Source organism: Polyodon spathula, chromosome 21 (assembly GCF_017654505.1).
Source record: "Polyodon spathula isolate WHYD16114869_AA chromosome 21, ASM1765450v1, whole genome shotgun sequence".
NCBI classification, from domain to species: domain Eukaryota; kingdom Metazoa; phylum Chordata; class Actinopteri; order Acipenseriformes; family Polyodontidae; genus Polyodon; species Polyodon spathula.
In genome coordinates this window covers 9,755,167-9,776,911 of record NC_054554.1, presented here as the reverse complement: position 1 = coordinate 9,776,911, position 21,745 = coordinate 9,755,167, and the positions used below count along the sequence as shown (strand labels likewise).

General features: G+C 43.1%; 1 protein-coding gene across 2 annotated transcripts; it reads right to left on the bottom strand.

Moving 5' to 3' along the window:
• Positions 1-241: 241 nt before the first annotated feature.
• On the bottom strand, positions 242-20,897 carry LOC121296163 (tRNA-specific adenosine deaminase 1-like). 2 transcript variants are annotated; one of them, XM_041221428.1, is made up of 10 exons: positions 20,756-20,897; positions 19,992-20,207; positions 19,546-19,614; positions 19,192-19,246; positions 18,557-18,687; positions 17,253-17,931; positions 15,825-15,970; positions 15,344-15,443; positions 13,431-13,517; positions 242-2,058 (listed from the first exon to the last, which is right to left on the bottom strand). In XM_041221428.1, the coding sequence occupies exons 2-10, from the start codon at positions 20,158-20,160 to the stop codon at positions 1,926-1,928; spliced, it is 1,569 nt and encodes a 522-aa protein (XP_041077362.1). In that variant the 5' UTR covers positions 20,161-20,207; positions 20,756-20,897; the 3' UTR covers positions 242-1,925. The 2 variants fall into 2 exon arrangements, with proteins under 2 accessions (XP_041077362.1, XP_041077363.1); XM_041221429.1 differs by having other exon boundaries at positions 19,992-20,202.
• Positions 20,898-21,745: the final 848 nt, after the last annotated feature.

Genomic DNA, 21,745 nt, shown 5'->3' with positions numbered 1-21,745 from the left:
CTGTGTCCTAACTGAATAACAATCTAAGTAAAGCTTCACAATGAGCACTAACTCCAGCTGAGTCCAGATCACGGCACTGAAGCACGGACAAATGCCTGATTTAAGCTTCAAGTGGTCGAACTGTGTTTTGCATCATTCATTATTATGTCACAAGAGGCTCTAGTCTAACTGTGTTGTAATTAAAAGGCATAACTTTTGGTCAAAATGTTTCAATCTCACTTTCTGTAACCACTTTAATAGTTTTGTTTAACTCTTGATTGGTCATTAACTTAAAATAGGATGGTCCTTAATCCAAAACAGAGTTATAAGGACAAATGCTTGCAAATGACCAGTACAACTCACCTACAGGAGTCGGTTGTTAGCGACAAATTCCAAATCACGATAACGTGTGATTAATCTTGAGATAGGCGTGCTTAATTTCATCGCACTGGAAAGCTTCAAGGCATAGCTCCGTGGCGTGCAGGGTGTCCTATGGTTCATGAAGTGCAGGTTCCTGACCTGGGTGTGTGAAGTTGCCAGTCTTTGCTGGGGACTCCACAGGGATAGTCACACTGGATCTGGTGCTCCTGTGGACAGGCCAACAGCTCTGGAATACATTTGCTCTCGAGTTCCTCAATGTAAAGAGACAATTGGCTTGGCCATGGGATTAGAGCACACCTTCAGTTCTCCTGAGCTGCTGTGGGGAACTACTGTGGTTGAACATAATTGGTCATTCTAAACTGGGGAGAAATAATAGGGTACTCTAAAATTTAAAATAAATAAATCACACATCAACATGAAAATTGTGTAAGCATGTTGCTAACCACAGATCATTTTATGCAGAAACTTACTGTAAGAGGGCAAGTGCAGACATAACACCCGAATGATTAAATTATTACAGGTCATATCTTGGGGACTGGTTATCCAGGTTTGATTAATTATAAGCAGGCCATAGGGACTTAGTTTTGCATAATGCTGACGCCTAAATGATTATATTCCTGGTGGGAATATGTATGTTTCTGTTAGAGGAAAATATGACAGCAATGCAGTTAATCTCACAGCATGGAGCACTGCTTCTAATTAACTGTATTCAATCTGGGATTATTTTTTGGTTTTCTGTTCTAAAAGGCTACAGATCCGAAGAGAGGAAGAGTATTTGTACTGTGTACAGTATTTATGCATAGAAAAGATCAATCCTTGTGATTAATGTAATTTTTCCCAATGTGTTCTTGGTTCCCAATTCTCTACCAGTTCCAACAGTACCTCTAGTTTATTTTTTTTTCTATGCAGGCATGCACAAGTTACGTGGTATTTTCTTATGGTAACAGTCTTTTTACTTCTTTATTTCTGAAGGTCACATTTCCAGTATCACAAACAGGGCAGGAGAGATGGTGCTAACAGGGTTCCCTTTGTCTGATGGTAAGCGAGTTCTGTGCAACGATGATTCTCTCCTGTCAGCAATCCAGCTTCAGTAGCATCCCGCTCCACAATATCTTCTTTTAAGCAGTTTTCATTCCAATATAGAGGATATAATTACTGCAGCATTATATTACCGGTGCTCCCTATTATCTGGAATCATTGTTTTATACAAGAGTGAGGTACCAGTCCCCTTTCTATTGAAACTCTTTAAGAGTGCACAGCATATGAGCAGAGTTAGGATGAACTGCATCATTTTCAAATTTTGTACAATATCCGCTACAGTGATGCAATACTTAAATTAATATAACTGATTACACCTTTTTGTTTGAGTATGTCAGTCCTGACCTGAACCTCTAAACAGCCAATAATGTACCACTGTGCTTAGTGATATGGTAGCTGAGGCCACCAGACTCATTCAACTTGTGATCTGAGCTGTGGCCCCCAGAGGTGAAAGGCCCATGGCGCTGGCGCATTACTTCAGAGATACAAGCCAGTCTGCATTGTCACTAGGTGTCACTTGTGCTTCTTCATTCAAACTGCAGAAGCTCCCTTGGGCTTCTTATCCAGGCTTCAAAGACATGCTGTCGCAGTGCCTGCCAGGCCTGCTGGTAACCCACTGCAGCTCTCTTGAAGTCCCAGTACGTCTTCAGATCCTTCTCCCTGGGCAAGACAAAAATAATCACTAATAAAATAATGGTTACATGCTTTCCAGCCCACCGGGTATAAGCAGGATTATTCTACTTGTTTGCACTACAGTGTTAATGTGTCCAGTCTATGAGCTCATCCTACCTGCTGGAAGTGAGGCCAGCAAAAATGGCCTATTGATTCAGTGCCATGATGTTGCCATTATATTAAGTACTGTTGCAATGTGTGGTGCTTTTATTTATGCAGTTGGGTTTGACTTGGTAAAGTTGCAGGGACTGTTTACATAGTAAGTGTTTAGTAGCGGCAGGTCATGCCTTGTGCAACTGTCAGTGTTTTCAGAAGTAGACCACTAAGAAAAAAACATCCAGCCTCCACTGTTTGTGTGATTTCTGCCTGGTTTCTACAGCAATCCCTTTAAAATCAACATCATTCAAAGTTCTTGCTATACTAGAACAGCAACAGGGGATCCTGAATATATTGTAATTATCAGGCTTTGGGACTTGGGTGCAGCAGTGGCAGTGCTGCCAATTCACACTGGACTCGCAGCACTGCCATCCAAAAATGAACTGGACTGTGGTGTTATTTTTGGCAGGCACCCCAGCATCATTCTTCCACTTTCAATCCTATAAAGCCTGGGTAAAATACATCACTGGCTGACAGAATTTAAATGAAGTGCCTGAAGACTTTCAATCCAACTTTCAATTACGGAGCTGAGGTATTAGGGCATATTGGAACACAGCATCTGCAGACTGGACAGCTTGGGAAGTAATTTGAAATTAAAGAAAAGAGACAGGCGACTGTTAAAATATTGATATTATACTGCATCAACAGTGAAATGGTAAATAAGGAACTGGAGGTTCTGAACTGGACAGAATGAGCTCACCACTAGTTCTGCGTCTCTTTTGGGCCTGTCTTGGAGACACTGTGCAAACAGCTAGGCATGGAGAAATGTTAATTTCTGAACACAGACCCGATTATTCACACAGCGGCAGGCATCAAGGCGAAAAACTGAAATAAACACAGTTCAGGTACACTGCTCTGCCAGGTCGATGTTAACGCACTGTCCTCAGATCTAGGAACTGGAACACACAATTACTGGCTCCTTATTGGAAAGCCAGCTATTTATATTTATGTATATATAGAGGTTACATGAGTACTGCAGTTATTCCATCAATAAGGATAACCAAATAATCCAGATCTATCCACATTTGTATAATACACAATTATAGACCACGCAGGATCTTTCAGCCAATCAGAGTGCAGATAGAAGGTTTTGCCTTCTATCTTCCATGACACATCACTGAGAAACCCTAATCGTGCCATTTTCAGTTTTTGCCATGCTGTATTCGCTATATCAGCATGGTTCATGTCACCTGCTTTAAAAAAAATCATACTTGAGGCACCACTTGAGATTGCATTCAACTTGTCTTTTTGAGTAACTAAGCCACTTCACTCTTCTCAACCTTTTCCCTGGTTTCAATGAAACTGATATGATCTAAATAAAGGTGGGTAGTGATTAGAAAGCTGGATTTATACCTTGTGTATTACTATAAAGCAGTATATAACAGAGTTATAGGACAGTGAGCGTGTGTGTATGGGTTGTATCAACACTGTAACACTTAAGCAGACCTTGGCTTTCAGCCTTGGTCTGTTCCCTTCTACTGGTGAGGACATCCATCCACACACAAACGTTTGGCATCCTATAACCGTATAACATGCATTGGAGTATAGTGCAAAACTTTTGTCTGACGGGGTAATATTATAGTTATTGTTCTACTTTGGTGCTAGAGTGTTTTTTTGAGGAACACATTGGAGTTGACAAATGACCCGACTTTCAAACAGCAAAAGACATTCTACACTCTTCAACTTCTTACACAATGTGGCTCCTTGAAAACAGAGACAGAGTTCTTTACAAATATCCGATAAAACTTTTATACAATTTCCTTCAGCCTGCAGGCTTTTTAATTTCCAGCATCCTCTGAGTCTGAAGCTGAAAACATTTCTCGAAAGGGGAAAGTCACGCAATGTTGTGGGAAGATTAGAGGCTCCACACTGGTCTGCGAGTATGAATGCCAAACTGATGACGCCTTTTTAACTGTTTACGGGTCCTACTCACTGGTTTAAGTTTGCATTTGTAATACATAATATTAAAATAACTGTGTATACACTGTAGTGCTTGCTGCTACAAAACAACAGAAAGGGTGGGAGGACTGGTGGCCATTTCTCACTGAGCTGTCACGTTTAAACACTTACAAAGTTCAGTTTATTTAACCCATTCACTACATGTTTTAACTCAGAGATACAAGGACCTAAATGCAAGCATGTTAATAGTGCACCAAGAGTTAGAACCATAGAATAATCGGTTCTCCAGATATACTGTATGGAAAACTCTTAAGTTTGACATGCTTACCTATAGGCAATTCCACTGTACCCGATTCTGAGTCAAGCACAGCTATATAATGGTTTTTAAAACAAACTATAAATACTTTTACGTGAATAAGTGAAAATTTATAAGGTTGCAAAGCTCACACATATGTGGTATATGGGTCTATGTACTATTACATCTGTCTGTCTGTGTATATTCTCATTACAATAGCCTCAGGGGTACTTTGTTTTTGCTTTAGACGTTTTCTTTTACAGGATACTCTCCTCTCTGCTGTGTCAGGAACTGATCCCTCTCTGTTTATTTACAAAGGGATTTTTGGGAAGTCTCCAACCATGTCACTGCAGCCAGTAAGAGAAAAAAAAAAAAAAAACACCTTACCTATTTTGTTAAACAGTAGTTAAGATATCAAGTGAATGAACACATTTAACCCTGTAACATTTATATCAGTGTGTTATTCATTTGCTTTGGAACTTTAGTGAGAGAATAAAAGAATACAGCTACTTAACTGTAATCTTACCAGCAAAAGAAAAGGGTATTTTTAGTTTTAGCTGAGCCCCAAAGTTGCTGGGAAGCTTGGCTGGCAGAGGTGTTATGTATCAGTATCCTTGGAGCAGGATAGTGCAGACTGTTTTATGTGGTTTAATCAACTGCAGAGAACCTTTCAGCCAACCAGAGTTCATGTTTTGCCTGCTGCATTCCAGATCACAAATAAACCCACTTCATGACATCGTCAACCAAGCCATATTAACTTGTGCCCTATTCTCAATATCGCCAGTCACCTGCTTTAAAAAAAAAATCACACCTGAAACACCTCACCTTCCCTTCAACTGCAAAATCAATTCAAAACAGGGACATTATGATGTGTGTTCACTGTTAGATAATTTATTTATTTTACCAGGTTATTTCTAACTATCCCCACAAAACCATCTCAACCACTTCTAACCGCTGAGTTTTGGTGGTCTGAGAATGACAGCTAGTGGTGTGCAACTACTGGGTTATGGTAATGCTTAAACAAAAATACTGTATACTACAATGGTTTACTAATATAAAACTCACAGCTCTATCTTAACCTAATTAAAATGAGATCCCACGTTCTACTTGGCTGCAAAAAACACAGAGCTGCTACTACTGAGCTATACAGGGCATGTGATGGCAGATGCCACAGCTTAATTTATGCTACTAAAGGCTCTGAAGCGAATATTTATTTTTTATTTTTTATATATTGTAACAAAGTGCCCGCCCCTGTGTATATTATCTGTTATGTGTTGCGTGTGGTGTGTTTAAATGTTGGTGTATAGACATTGGTACACGGGATATAAACGGGTCTGTGTAACACGAGTGTTTAAAAATGTATATGTGTATTTAGGCACGAGGATTGCACAGCACTTCACGTGCAAGTAAAATGTAGTAATATGTGAGCACGGGGAATTGCACTTTATTAATTCACGTGCTGGGATTCAAGTGAATAATTAATTGGTAATTGAATCCCAGCACAATAGTATATATAGATGCACGTTGTCACATACTGGTGGTTGGGTGTTCGGTGAGCGGAGAACGGGATTGGAGACGGAGGAAATAAGCAGTAGTAGTAGTAATGATAAGAGGAGAAAGTATCCGCTCACCGTGTTTGTCAGTGTCTGTGCGTGCACCGTTTTGTTAAGTTTAGTCTGTTTTTGTTTGTGCGTAGAGTGCCGTGTCCTGTGTTTTTCGTGTTTGTTAAACCTTTTATTTTGTATTAAACCGGCGCCAACAGGCGTCTTCATCATTTCATTTCATCCGTCCTGTGTTTTGTGTATTTCATTACTTTTCCTGGCTCTGACGCCGCCCACTTCGGCCGTCTCTGTGACACGTGGTGTCCTGCGTGGGATTTAACAGCGCCTCCAAGCGTCAGACCAGGAGAGGTTTTTTTTTGTGTGGGAAAAAAAAAAAAAAAAAAAAGGGGGCGTCTTTGGATTACAAAAAAAAAAAAAAGAAAGAAATGGGGAGAAGCAGGAAAGAGGATAAAGAGGTGAGGGACAGGGAGGAGGAGTGCCGCCTAAGGGCCAGACATCCCCGGCGATGTAACCAGTCCTTGCCGGGGTGCCTCCTCTGCAACCAGGACCATCTCTTTGCCAATTGTCCCTTCCGCTGCCCCTACCAGGAGGGAGAGGAGGAACTGCCACAGAAGAGGAAGGCAGAGGTCCCACCGCTGTCTCCACAGCCGCACCAGTCTCCTGCAAGGGAGGAAGAGCCGCACCAGTCCCCTGCAAGTGAGGGAGAGCCGCACCAGTCCCCTGTATCAAGGGGAGACTACACACCGCTCCCACCTCCACCACCAGGAGACTACACGCCGCTCCTACCTCCATGGGCAGGAGCAGAGCAGCAGGAGCTGCCTCTGCCTCCGCCACCTCCACCGGCAGGGGGAGAGCAGCAGGAGCTGCCTCTGCCTCCGCCACCTCCACCGGCAGGAGGAGAGCAGCAGGAGCTGCCTCTGCCTCCGCCACCTCCACCGGCAGGGGGAGAGCAGCAGGAGCTGCCTCTGCCTCCGCCACCTCCACCGGCAGGGCAGAGCAGCAGGAGCTGCCTCTGCCTCCGCCACCTCCACCGGCAGGGGGAGAGCAGCAGGAGCTGCCTCTGCCTCCGCCACCTCCACCGGCAGGGGGAGAGCAGCAGGAGCTGCCTCTGCCTCCGCCACCAGCAGAGGGTGAATGCCTGCTGGGTCCCTGTCCACCAGCAGAGGGTGAATGCCTGCTGGGTCCCTGTCCACCAGCAGAGGGTGAATGCCTGCTGGTATCACTTCCCCCACCAGCAGAGGGTGAATGCCTGCTGGTATCACTTCCCCCACCATCACGAGGAGAGGAGCTGGAGCTTCCTCTGCCTCCACCTCCATCAGGGGGAGAGGAGCAGGAGCTGCCTCTCCCTGCACCAGAAGGGACCAGGACTAGATGCTGGCGGTCCTCAGCAGCCCTTGCATAGGCTGCTGAGGGAAGCACGGGGAAGAACCTCCCGGCTGCAGTGGCCGAAAAGAGGGCCAACACCCGCACCCCAGCTTGTCCTGACTGCCAGCCTCGCTTCGCCCAAGGATGCCAGCCTCGCTTCGCCCAAGGATGCCAGCCCTCGCTTCGCCCAAGGATGCCAGCCGCTCTGCATCGCCCAAGGATGCCCGCCGCTCTGCATCGCCCGGGGTTGCCCGCCGCTCTGCATGCCTGCCGCTCTGCATCGCCCGGGGTTGCCCGCCGCTCTGCATCGCCCGGGGTTGCCCGCCGCTCTGCATCGCCCGGGGTTGCCCGCCGCTCCGCATCACAGCCGGAAGTACTGTGGCCGGAACCCCACGAAGGGGAGCTGCCGGCCACGAAGAAGGGGGAGGAGGTCTGGAGACCGCCAACCCCAGCAGCAGTTTCGCTGCCGGAGGAGGGGGAGGAGGTCTGGAGACCGCCAACCCCAGCAGCAGTTTCGCTGCCGGAGAAGGGGGAGGAGGTCTGGAGACCGCCAACCCCAGCAGCAGTTTCTCCGCCGGAGATCGTGGGGGAGGTCCGGAGACCTGCTCCCTCTGCAGTTTCTTCCCTGCACCAAGGGGAGCTGCCGGCGCCGAAGGAGGGGGAAGGTCAGGAGACCACACCCCAAGCAGCCTTTCCGCTGCTAGGACTACCCTGGCAGGAGAATGCTACCCCGCTGACAGCATTACGACCTGTGGGCCCCTGGAAGCCTCTGGTCCTGGCCAAGGACTTTGGGCGGGACTTTTGGGCTTTTAAGGGGGGAGGTGGCCATTGAGGCCATGTGTGCTTTGCACAGGAGGGGGTATATGTAACAAAGTGCCCGCCCCTGTGTATATTATCTGTTATGTGTTGCGTGTGGTGTGTTTAAATGTTGGTGTATAGACATTGGTACACGGGATATAAACGGGTCTGTGTAACACGAGTGTTTAAAAATGTATATGTGTATTTAGGCACGAGGATTGCACAGCACTTCACGTGCAAGTAAAATGTAGTAATATGTGAGCACGGGGAATTGCACTTTATTAATTCACGTGCTGGGATTCAAGTGAATAATTAATTGGTAATTGAATCCCAGCACAATAGTATATATAGATGCACGTTGTCACATACTGGCGGTTGGGTGTTCGGTGAGCGGAGAACGGGATTGGAGACGGAGGAAATAAGCAGCAGCAGTAGTAGTAGTAGTAGTAGTAATAATAAGAGGAGAAAGTATCCGCTCACCGTGTTTGTCAGTGTCTGTCCGTGCACCGTTTTGTTAAGTTTAGTCTGTTTTTGTTTGTCTATTTATTTTGGCGTAGAGTGCCGTGTCCTGTGTTTTTCGTGTTTGTTAAACCTTTTATTTTGTATTAAACCGGCGCCAACAGGCGTCTTCATCATTTCATTTCATCCGTCCTGTGTTTTGTGTATTTCATTACTTTTCCTGGCTCTGACGCCGCCCACTTCGGCCGTCTCTGTGACATATATAAATATACTATAATGGATAAACTGTACTGCAGTTTTAAATAACTGAAGTCTTACTGACGCTCTATACACTCAGTGCTAAAAACAAAAACACAAACATTGGTACTGTATTGCATATAGTCACATTTTCAATGTACTACAGCGCTCGGTATAACCGACAGGAAGTTTTTTGCTTGTAAAATTCTGAAAAATGTAACCAATTAGGAAATTATTTCATAGAGTCATGGTATTGCTGTTTCCTGAATAAGCGATGAGTGATGCTTGAAAAGAAATCCGGTAACAGTATTCAGCTCTGCTCTCTGCCACCAGACAAACATTGATTGTTTTCTTGCTCCACCACAAGCAAAACTGTGATCTTATTTAATTCTGATCAAGGTATTATGTTGTTTCACAGACTATCACTAACCAACACAGGAGGAAACACTCAACTGTGTCCTTACAAGAAAAGCTACATAACAGCTAACGAGGGCCCTCTTTGTTTGGAAGCTGAATTAATCCTGGTGTTGTTCAACCTCTGTGAATGCTTTCCTGAAACATACTGCACCCTGGGGGTGTAATACCATCAGAATACTACAGCCCACAAAGGCTTCTGGGGTTTCTCTCTAACATAAAAACAAGAAGGAGACCATTTGGCCCATCTACTGTGAGCTTGACTCCGCCCTCCACGGGAATAACTGCTCCCTGACCATGCCAACAAGCGCATGCTCAAACCAGTTCTCAAGCACTAGAAACTTGGACAGCTGGCAAAAGAGAAGCAAGCAAAGAGCTGCCTGTGGCTTCTTCTATATGCCAATGATCTTTCCATTCATTATTATCCAAGTAAATGCTGATTAGCAGGACCACATAATAATTTTCCCGTAATGAGTAAATCATATCTTTCGCTTAAGCTAGCTGTATTACTTCAGAAGATACAATTCGTTCAAAAGTGGATTTCTGTGACCTAATTTACTGTGGTGATGAAGTAAAACCCATTTGGTCAATTGACAGTAGGGGGGGGAACATGTTAAAACTCTTCTTATTTCAATGACTTGCATATACGCTTTGTTATGCTTTTTTGTGTTCCATGCAACTTGTTCTTCCATCCCAGCTGCCTGCCATTGATCAGTCAAAATGTCTTTCTAGATGGCCAACAGCATCTAGTGCACAGCTCTGCATCGCCATTCACACAAAAAGAAACTTGATTCTTACTACCTGTTTACTATTCAGGGCTGGCTGTTACTTCTATAAAGATATTTTGTCCTAAATTATGTCTTTCTCAATATCTTCAAATGAGTTTAGGGTCACATATTTATGTAGCAAGATGTGCCCCTCTGAATAAGAAATCAAATATCAAAATAAAATTTAAAAAAACTCTACATTACAGCCCCATGTGGTAAAATGTGAGAATCTCTTAATATCCCATTAGGAGAAATGAGTTAGTGCTGGTTTGAATGTTGAAGTTTTTAACATTTGTTAACATTATGTACTAACTGCTCAGGATTATGAGTAAATACAAATTGCCAAAGCAATTTTGTACACTATGATTAATGTGACATAGATTACATGAAATACAATATCTGAATAACGCATTATAAATAGGTCATAAAACACGTGTATACTGTTTTTACCAACTTCATGAAGCTCTTAACAGATAGTTATGGCATACCTTAAGAAACAATACAGACCTAACCCTAGAAATTACACACATTAATAGCATTTCCTAACTAATACCCCTTAGGCATTCTGTTCTCTTTTGTTAGGCAACTGAAATCGAATTCCTAGTACAGTACTAAGAAACTTAATCACACTGTACACTAGAATCATTTTCAGTTTTTAACCCTGAACAGAATCCGAGACACAACTGCCCATTCACATGGATGCCCAGTCCCCATTTAAAAGTGGAAGAGTTTACTTTTAATGTTATAAGTTAATCAAATTTTGGTTAATGTTGCGATTGTGTTTGGAGTATTTGTCTCTGTTGATGATGACTTTAGAAGGATAACTGCAAAATATGCAATTCCTTCTTGTTTTGCATTTGCAAATGTCTGTTTAGCAAGGTACAGAAATGATTGTACGCAACAGTGGCACAGTAATTGCATATCTCTTCTGCTATGTCTACAATGCCTCTGAGCCCCTATCCCTTGACAAGTAAAGGTGCTTTGTCTAACTGTTCTGAAGCCACCTGCCAGAGACATGTTCCTCATGCCAGATCAGACCAATGGGTCCCCACAGACGCAGTGTACTGCCAGCTAAAAAAAAAAAAATGTAACTTGATCCAAAGTGGAAAATCTTTAGGCAGCACTGGTTCTCATCTCCCAGAAGGAACGATCCAGCCCACGTCACACACATCAGCAGGCAAGTAGAACTGAAGAGCAGCTTTCGAACCAAGGTAGACACAGACTCAGATATTACAACAATTCACTGCCTTCCAACTATCAACCAACCAGCTCGATCACAAACATTTGTAAGTTCCACACACTTGGACTTCAATTACCAACATATTATCAGAATGTTGCAATCACACTCAATTTAGCAACACAGTGTTATTTCCCAGATACTGATGTTGGGAATATTGAGAAACCTGTACAATGAGTATACAGTATGAGTATTTTATTAACCCTAAACTGACCTGTAGGAGGAAGTTTCTTAACCTCGGTTTCCACTCCTCACCTGAAGGGATTTTGGTGGTGTTGAAAGCTAGTGTACGTCATATGCATATTCAGCTGATCCTGTTACAATGCATCACCAGTGATTTCCGACAGAGGAGAAACTGTCGTTTAAACTGTCTAGTTAACCTTCTTTTAATGGTCTTTTCATGACCTTATTGTTTGTTTATTTTGGTTTTAGTTAATTAGAAAAGTCTGAACTACTAATTTTGTTAGCCATATTGAGACATTAAAGAATACTCATAATTACCATTAGAAACTATAATATTATTTTGGTAACATATGCACCAGTTCATTCAAGTCAAAGTAATGCTCTTATTAAATTGAAATGCAATAAGAGCTTGGAGTTCTTCTCATAGCCTATTATTAGGTCCAATTTAGATATTGTATTTAAGAACATAAGAAAGTTTACAAATGAGAGGAGGCCATTCGGCCCATCTTGCTCGTTTGGTTGTTAGTAGCTTATTGATCCCATGATCTCATCAAGCAGCTTCTTGAAGAATCCCAGGATGTCAGCTTCAAATACATTTACATTTAAAGATATACATAACCTTAAGAGACTTGCTCAGGAGGTTCATTTCCCAACTCCCCTTCATGTAATGCTTTTAACAGCAACAGTATGTAGTTTGGCTACTACAGTAGCCAACTACAATTCTAAGTTTGGGATCTTTTCAGCTATTCTAAATTCCCAGCTCCATGAAATGTCACGCTAGGTTTCTGAGAAAAAAAAAAAAGTATAACCTTTGATAAAAAGTTCAAAATGTGAATAGAACTAGAGTATGAAGTATTTCCTCATTCGTGAAAGGTTGTCTCAAAGGTATTTATTCTTTTTACCACAAGGACATCACAACTGCATGACTAAGTCTGAGAACAAGTCTTAAAATCCCACATTCACTTGCTTTTTCACCGTCAAGCAGACTTAGGGAATCCTACACTAATGCAGGTTTTCACTGCACACAGTCAGTTTTGTGTTACAGGATAAACAGCTCTGTCAAATAGAACATAATAGTGCTTTTGTTGTAAGGCACAGGGCAAGTATTTTGTTAAGTCATCTTAAAAAAAATGATGACTCCCCTACATTATTATTTATTTCTATAATCACACCTCATTACAAGCCTGGTCTTGCACAACTCAGCGTGTTCACACAAATTGCCATAACCTTTATAGGGTAAAATAATGAGTACAGATTTATATAGGGTTATAGTTTTTCTATTCATTACAACCTCTATTGAGTCCACAGTTATTTTCGTTGGAAAGAAGGATTAGGTTGATGAAGAGAATTCTGTTAAGGGGCTGATATACATGGCCGATTGTGATGGTCTTAAAGGTACTTTGCAGTTGATGTGAATTCCAAGAGGTGACTCGTGTAGGATTTTTGAAGGCAGGCGTAATGATACTGAGAATAAAACTTGGTAAAACAATAATAGTTATCATCATGAAATTACAATATTGAAAAACACTTAAGTACCGCCCACTCCAGAATGTGTTGAGAAACTCCGGAAAACATAGCTTCAATATAATTTGATTCATGGACACCTTGAATGTGCAGCATTTCATATTAAGAAAAATATTTTAAAAAACAGTCAAAAGTAGCAAACAACATCCAGTGATCTGGTTTTCTGGTGAAAAACAGTTTTCCTGGCGCCACACCAGACCAGCCCTGCTCCACCCCGGGGAAAAGAGAAATCATAGTCATAGCTCTGTTGGTATCCTTTTCAAAATGATAAGGATCAATCTTTTGAACTAGGCTCACAAAATGATACAGTAAGACAACAATTTGCCATTTTGAGCAAAAAAGCTTTTTACACAACAGAGTAATGGAGAAGTAATGGGGCTCTGTTGAAAGAAACTCGCAGTTTGGTTAATCGAGGTTATCCCTGAAATGCTCTCGCAATGTGTTTGTGTTGTGACTGTGCCTACCTGAGGGAGTCTGGGAGCAGCTCCTCTGGGGTGGATGCTACGAGCTCTCGGAATCGGAGGAAAAGTTCAGCCTTACAAATCCGTGACCTGCAAGCAAAGACCAAGCATTCAGCTGAGCGCTGGCTGAGACTCAAGCATTCAGCACAGCGCTGGCTGAGACCTCATCAAGCATTCAACAGGACGCTGGCTGAGACCTCATCAAGCATTCAGTAGGGCGCTGGCTGAGACCTCATCAAGCATTCAGCAGGGCGCTGGCTGAGACCTCATCAAGCATTCAGCAGGGCGCTGGCTGAGACTCAAGCATTCATCAGAGTGCTGGCTGAGACCTCATCAAGCATTCAGCAGGGCGCTGGCTGAGACCTCATCAAGCATTCAGCAGGGCGCTGGCTGAGACCTCATCAAGCATTCAGCAGGGCGCTGGCTGAGACCTCATCAAGCATTCAGCAGGGCGCTGGCTGAGACCTCATCAAGCATTCAGCAGGGCGCTGGCTGAGACCTCATCAAGCATTCAGCAGGGCGCTGGCTGAGACTCAAGCATTCATCAGAGTGCTGGCTGAGACCTCATCAAGCATTCAGCAGGGCGCTGGCTGAGACCTCATCAAGCATTCAGCAGGGCGCTGGCTGAGACCTCATCAAGCATTCATCAGAGTGCTGGCTGAGACCTCATCAAGCATTCAGCAGGGCGCTGGCTGAGACCTCATCAAGCATTCAGCAGGGCGCTGGCTGAGACCTCATCAAGCATTCAGCAGGGCGCTGGCTGAGACCTCATCAAGCATTCAGCAGGGCGCTGGGTGAGACCTCATCAAGCATTCAGCAGGGCGCTGGGTGAGACCTCATCAAGGATTCAGCAGGGCGCTGGCTGAGACCTCATCAAGCATTCAGCAGGGCGCTGGCTGAGACCTCATCAAGCATTCAGCAGGGCGCTGGCTGAGACCTCATCAAGCATTCAGCAGGGCGCTGGCTGAGACCTCATCAAGCATTCAGCAGGGCGCTGGCTGAGACCTCATCAAGCATTCAGCACAGCGCTGGCTGAGACCTCATCAAGCATTCAGCAGGGCGCTGGGTGAGACCTCATCAAGCATTCGGCAGGGCGCTGGCTGAGATCTCATCAAGTATTCATCAGAGCGCTGGCTGAGACTTCATCAAGCATTCATCAGAGGGCTGGCTGAGACCTCATCAAGCATTCAGCAGGGCGCTGGCTGAGACATCATCAAGCATTCAGCAGAGCGCTGGGTGAGACCTCATCAAGAATTCAGCAGGGTGCTGGCTGAGACTCAAGCATTCAGCAAAGTGCCTGCTGAGACCACACTTAGTTGTCACCTTTTCATTAAATAATTTGATTAATTAGTCACAGCTGCAGTGACCCAATCAGTTTAAACTGTCAATCAGAACTGTAAAAAGTAGCAAAAGATGAAAGGTTATAAACATATGGGACACTTCGCTTGCTTGAATGTAAAATAAATATAGTACTCTTTATGCAATTCCCAATACAATGTACAAAGTTGGGCTGGGCACCATGCTGTGCCCATTTGCTAAGACATCGACATCTTTCAAAATTACACATTTGAGTGAATGGCTATCCATGAAGGGGAAAAGTTATCAAATTATTTTGTTAGTAACATTAACTTGAAATGCTTTTGGTTTTATTAGTTGCTGCATAAGCATTTCATATTTTACTGTTATTTACTAAAAGGCAAAAAACCTGTCTGTGACTGAACCTACAAGCTCTGTTTTTCATCAAACCTGCTATTGTCAAACTACAACCTTTCTGGTAGACCACAAATGGGATATTTTTATTTTTGCTGCTTCTTGTAAAAGGTATTTATAATCAGTACTGTGAACCCATATATGTCTACGATGTCAGGAAGCCAAAGAGAACTAATAAGGCTGGTCCAGTAGTGCAGACTGCTTACCTGGCCTGTGGAGTACCCAGGGCTTTCTTTGTCACTCCCTGCTTAGAGCCGTTTGCAGTGACATCTAGTGGGTGGTCAGGGACAGCACACCAGCTGATTGCTGTAATAAGAGTAAACCCATCTTTATCAGTACACAGTATGGCGTTCCAAAAAAAGATTACAAAGAGCTGACTGAAAGCACCTGGAGAAGGGTTCTTCAAGAATATTTCACTCTGCTCTGAATTCCAATTACAAAGTAATGTTTTAGTACTGATTACATTTGGTTAAATTGCACTTCCAAGACCTGAAGGCCTGACTTAGCCCAAATGTCTGCTAGGTCCCTGTACTTGTTATACAAACCAACATCTCTAACAGTGCATGTAAGTTTAAAAAATGTGCACATTCCCAGGCAGAGTCCTGTTTCTAACAGCAGTGATATTTAGATCCCTCACTGCTACGATGAACTGAACAGACTGTCTTTCTTTAAACAGCCCCACAGTACCTGCTCCACAAGGCGTGACCTTCCCTTTGCTGGGGTCGTGGTTCTCGTCCAGCAGTCTGCGACTGTGAATGAACTCCACCTGCGATTGCTGCAGCTCCACAGAGAAGACGGTGAACCCGGGAGGCAGAGGCTCCACAGCAGAGCACCTGAAACAAGGGAACCGGGCAGCTCAGGAGGACAGCAGAACTGCGCTGCACAAAAACACCAGCCACTGCAGGACTGGGGGACCAAGCTAGATGTACATCCACAACACTCAATCATAAAATCAGAGTAAGGTTCAGGAAATGCCTCTGTCTATTTTACAATCATGTTTACATTTAGTGTTCGTGAAAGGGTTAGGGTTAGGGTGAGGGGAGTGGGGTATGGTGCTTGCCTGGTTACTTGGTGTTTTATATGGGACTAAGATAAAAACACCAAACTGAAGAACTACAGCGTGGATTCTGCACATCAAGAGGGTTCGGATTCACACTGTGTGGAATAGTTCCCCTAGCAATAGATCTGCTGGCCATCATTGTCTCAGGACCTAACTGGACAGGAGACTTGCTGTGGGATATTGCGGGATTCTTAAAAACCTCTTCAAAGGTGGGATAACCAAGGCTTGAAAACATCTGCTCAGCTTTCATAAGGATTACAGCATTCTAAAGTCCCTTGTTTTGCAGATCTGTTTCTTTTACATTTCTTTGTAGGAATTCTCTACCAAGATTCCACCTGAGCCTTACACTTGCTTTCCATTCCACACACAGGAAACAATGACATTCCTATCACCTGTAAAACAGGAAGTGAATGATTACAGGAGGTGAACTGGTGCTTGCAAGTGGCAGAATAAATTGGAAGTACAGTAATCCGTCGCGTATCCGACTGCGTGGGACCAGAGTAAGGGCTGATATGTAAAAAGTCAGATAGATGAATTAATCCTGTTTTAAATACCATTATACACAGCTGTAACAATTACTATATTGACACAATTATTGTTTTGAGATTCAGCTTTTATTAGGCAGCTCCTCTAAATCCCTTGTTTAGAAAGATACTAATGCTTGTGACAGTGTCACCTCTTGCCATGTGGGTGCGTGCATTCGCTGCTGAGTGACAGGCAGGAGATCGAGACGGAGGTTGAAGATGATACGCCCCCTGCAGGCGAACAGGATTTATTTACATATCAACACACTGAACAGCTCACGTGACACTACCAGCAACGGCAGCGCACGGAGCACTTACAACACAGTGTATGCAAACTGTGGTAGGATCTACAATCTCTGAACGAAACTTCTCTGTTGAATAATAATTTAGCGTTGATGACGATGTTGGTGGATATGTGACAGGCTTACAATGGATTACTGTACTTGAGTAAAAGTAAAAAAAATAAATAAAAAAATCTGGGGAAATACAATATAACAGTCAAACTGTAGCCAGCTCTGTACACTGTGATACCTGCTGATCAGTGCCCTCCTCATGGCTTCATCACTGTAAGGACACCGCCCTGTGATCACTGCTGAGAAATAGAGCGGCCCCTGCAGGTAGTGCATGAGCAGTGCACCTTGGCAGCCCAGCACATTCCACCGGGCCATCTTATCACTGCACGACAGGGAGAGTGTGCGGTCCCCTCGGCCCGGCTTCAACCGCAGTTGTCCCACACTATGGTACTGAGCGCCGGCCTGGTGTGGGTCCTGACTACCCCCTGGGACACACTTAGCCCCGGTCCTGTGCACATCCAGCACCTCAGTTTGAGCAGTCAGACTGCTCTTTGATGCACTGCCGCTGAGCGCAGGCCCTTGCTCCAAAGTGGTTGCTTCCTCTTTTTGAGAAGCCTGTCCTGAACCGCCTCCCTGCCTCTCTGGAATTCGATTTCCTTTCTCTTTTGCTCTGAATGAGCTTCTGGAAAGAGAATTCTCGGTTTTAATCCTTTTGATGGAAGAGCCGGCATTGTTTTCCTCTGGTCTCCGTTTCAGTCTAAGGTCCAGGGCTACAGGCTCTGATTTGCTCATGTGATCCTTGTCGTTACCATGGCACTGAGTCGAGGGGGAGGCAGCGAGACAGGGTTCCTCAGCTCTGATTGGCTGGCAGGGCTGGTCCTCTCTATCCATCATGGGGATTATGGAGGCATCTCCACCTGCAAAAAAAGATAAAAAAATAAATAAAGAAGCTTATAATAATAAAGATGATTACATCAAAGGATTTACAAAATACCACAGCCCAAAAGCCTAAGGATAGGTCTATGATATGACACATGCCAGTAATCTGAGTGAAGCTGAAACAGCGTTTAGCCAAATCTGAAATTGTAGTTATATATAGTTTTTAATTTTAGGGAGGCAAACTAACTTTTGACTCTTAATATGGACATCATTTGTCGCAAGCAAAAAACATTTAAACTAGCAGAAAGCAGCATTTCCATAGGGGCACACAGTACTTCTTTACATTCAGGTAGGTGGGGACTGTTTTCTACAGCAGCAAGTGGCCAAATGAGTTTGTCATCACTGACCTGATTTTCCACTGTGTAAAACTTTCCCATTTTATATATTTACTATGAAGGAGACAATTTGCCAGTTAGTTGCCCACAGTGAAAAAATAAGCCCACTTGAAGAAATGTGGGTTACCAGGTCAGTAGTTCTCGGTGCACTACAACTACTGTATTGTTGTTGGTTGCAGTGTCTCTGTCACTAATTACTAGGGCCAAAGTAGAGAAAACGCTGCTCTGCAATAGCAAGCTGCCCCCATTCTCAGTCATCCAAACTCACAAGGAGTGTGGCTTGTGAAGAATACAAAAGAGAGTCCAGGTTTCAGCCTCCACTTCCCCTTCTCTGCTCCCAGGGTAAAGATACTGCTCTCATCCCCGCGCACTGCCAGCAGCAGCTGATAGCACAGATACCTGCAATTAACAGGACATCAAGACAGGGAAACCATGACATGAGGGACAGTCATTGGACCGAGACAACAAGGGACCTTACCACTGAAGACAGATTATAACCATGGTGGTTACTATTAATGTTAGCTCAGCCAGTTTATTTTTTAACCATTTTCTTTGATAATTGTGAAGTAGCCTTTTACAAAGGCTGAACTCTGTACTCAAATATACACCACTGTACTCAAATATATTTTGAAACCAAGCATTGATGAAGGAACTAGATGTTACTATCAAGCTGGTGGTGAAGTGCTGTCCGAGTTAAACCTAGCTTTAGGAAAAAGCCTGTTTTCTTTCATGCAATAACGTCTGAATGCAAAGCCACCCCTTTTAGGCAGTAACCAACTACCTTCTCTACAGGGTCTAAGAGAGGGCATGCTTCTATATACCCCATCAGACCTCACTCCCAGAGTGGGAGTTTATTATAAATATTCTAATCAAATTCTCATGTAGCCCTTGGTAGATACTTACCTCAGGAATCCTCGCCTGGCAACTACCTCAGCATGGCTGTCATTGAGCACATCGCCTGTGTTGAAATAAGAACATAGGCCTACAGCATAAGAACTAGTGTGGAACACTGTTTATATTGTCTACTGCATAACACAAACTGGAGCTTACTGTAGAATACGGCAGACATGTATAATTCACGTCATTCTAAAATATGAACACAAATATAAAAGGTGGCATTCCTATGCATGTGCAGACAATGAGAAAGACACCTGTTTATACATGGGTCTACTGCCAGACTAGTTTCTTTAGTTTCTCTGGTTTTATATATAGACGTTTCTGAACTGTTTCAAGACTCAGATCAATCCTGGTACTTACCATTTTTGCTCATTTTTGACTGGCCAATGCATTTTGTTCCTGTTCCCAATGCAACAACCTCTTTTGACGCTGAAGAACAACAGTAAAAGGTTTAGGCAAATGCACTAATAATAAAATCATAGTAATCTATTTTGCCCTGTCCTGTAACAAGGCATGGCTTGTTTGATTTAATGAGACTTTCAGTAATTGCAGCTGTTTCACTTCAGTAAGGAATACCACATAGAACACGTGTGTTATTTCTCACATCCACTGGGATCTTAGAGATGACATGTTTCAAAGAGCTCTACTTTTTGAAAATAGACACTACAATTGGATGACTGAAACAGAAAATAATTTGAAACAACACATTCATTAGTAAACTGGGTACTGTATTTCATACCCAAACCAAGCTGCAGTGTAATAATGACAGGAAGACAATCTAGGCCAATGCAGCAAAAGAGGTTTACCTTTTTGTCTGTCACCACTGGGGGCAGAGTCTTCCTCTGGTGCTGCTTTGATCTTTATTACGGCTGCCAGCAGGGTCCACTCCCGGCCGGACTCGGGCATCCCTTTCCTGGGCAGTTTAGTAGAGTAGTGCTCACAACACAAGCTGACAATCTCATCTGCTGACCACATCCTCAAAGCTGGTTGTAACTCCTGAAGTATTTTCTGAGCAACCTATTCTAGAATTATGATAAACATCAGTTTATCCAAGCAGGGGTTAAACAAAAAAAAAAGTGAGAAATCAGTATATGAATGGCCCACATATATTGTACATTTGCAAATCCATAGACCCTGTATGTTTTTTTGTCTTTCAGGGACAGATAGACTTTCTGACAGGCGGCTGTCCGCATGCGTTGCCTAAAACGTATGGCTGTCTAACTGTACCTCAGCTACAAAAAAAAAACTTTTATCATTTAATTTTCTACTATCCTATAACTATGATGGCACTATAATGTTAAAAGATTAGAATATATACAATCGAACACATAAAACCCTTTATCCAAGACTCAAATTCAACGTTCTGTACGAGAAAAACTGTTTTTCCAAACATCATTTACACACTTCGCAATGAATCCCTGGAAGGATGTTCACAATCGTCAATACAAGTCAAGTCAGCAACATATAACTGTATTTTACAGCATGCATTTAAAATACAGTCTGTAGAGAGGGTCGTATAACAATGTTTGCTGATACTTGGCGCTCCAAAGGGAGTTAAAGTAGAAATTACCTAATTATCTCAGTATGGTAAGTGCGCCGTTTTTCCTTGTTTTATCCGTGCACACAGTATAGTATTTTCCAAAAACTGGATTCAGTACATTTTACACAGAATCATCGCTTGCATTAATGATTTATAACTGCACCAAACGCAAACGGTAAGACCGCACGTACGGCGTAAATGCATGCACATTGCAGACTGAGGAAAGTCAAGCTGTGATGACGTTTTTGAGCAGACGCTGTTAGATGATGCCAGAGTTTTGAAAGTGCTCAGATTTTTGTATTTGTTTAAAATGCACTCACAGCGTCTTGCTACGTGTTATCTTAGCACAGATGAAATGCTTAATTTTGCTGTATCACCCACTCCCTGTGTACAGAATGAACGTGTCCGTAGCTTGTGCAAATCACGAGGCATTGTGCTCTGTGAAGAAAGCGGTCTGCAGACCAGTTCATTCATCCACACAGCGGTGTTGTAAACTTTGTATTATCTCTTAATTTTCATTAACACCCTTGATGTAAATAGTCGAATTACTGTATCATTTAATTACCACCCAGCCCTAATATTAAATAATTATGAACAGAATTAATCAGAAAACTACAATTTATATTTGCTGCATGTCTTAGTTTTATATTGGTCTGACAACTAAGGTGTGTATATAATTAAGAAAATTATTAAATATTAATAATATGACGGGGCGTTGCAATTTTAACTTACCACAACTAGAAATGCAGTCAGTAGGCTACATGAATACAAATGCGTTTAATATTCTGGTATCCACCAGATGGCGCTCTACATAGTAATTTAACAGTACAATTTTAGATTAAGGTGCTGATCAATGAACCCTTTCCAGTACTATAAAATTTATCTTGGGCATGGATATTTAATTCAAAGTGTTCTTAGACGTAGATGCTTGTCATTACTGGGTCATTTTCCAGCACTGGGGTTCCTAAGTGTGACGACGATGGACAATTCAGTGTTTAAATTTCATTTAAACTTCTCTTT

What these genes read in the sequence shown, in the direction of transcription:
- LOC121296163 (XM_041221428.1), bottom strand. Translation starts at nt 20,160, where the DNA reads ATGTGGTCAGCAGATGAGATTGTCAGCTTGTGTTGTGAGCACTACTCT. An exon ending in GTCAAAAATGAGCAAAAATG is followed by an intron (nt 19,247 to 19,545) that starts GTAAGTACCAGG and finishes ATTTCAACACAG; the next exon opens with GCGATGTGCTCAATGACAGC. An exon ending in CTGGGTACTCCACAGGCCAG is followed by an intron (nt 13,518 to 15,343) that starts GTAAGCAGTCTG and finishes CTTTGCTTGCAG; the next exon opens with GTCACGGATTTGTAAGGCTG.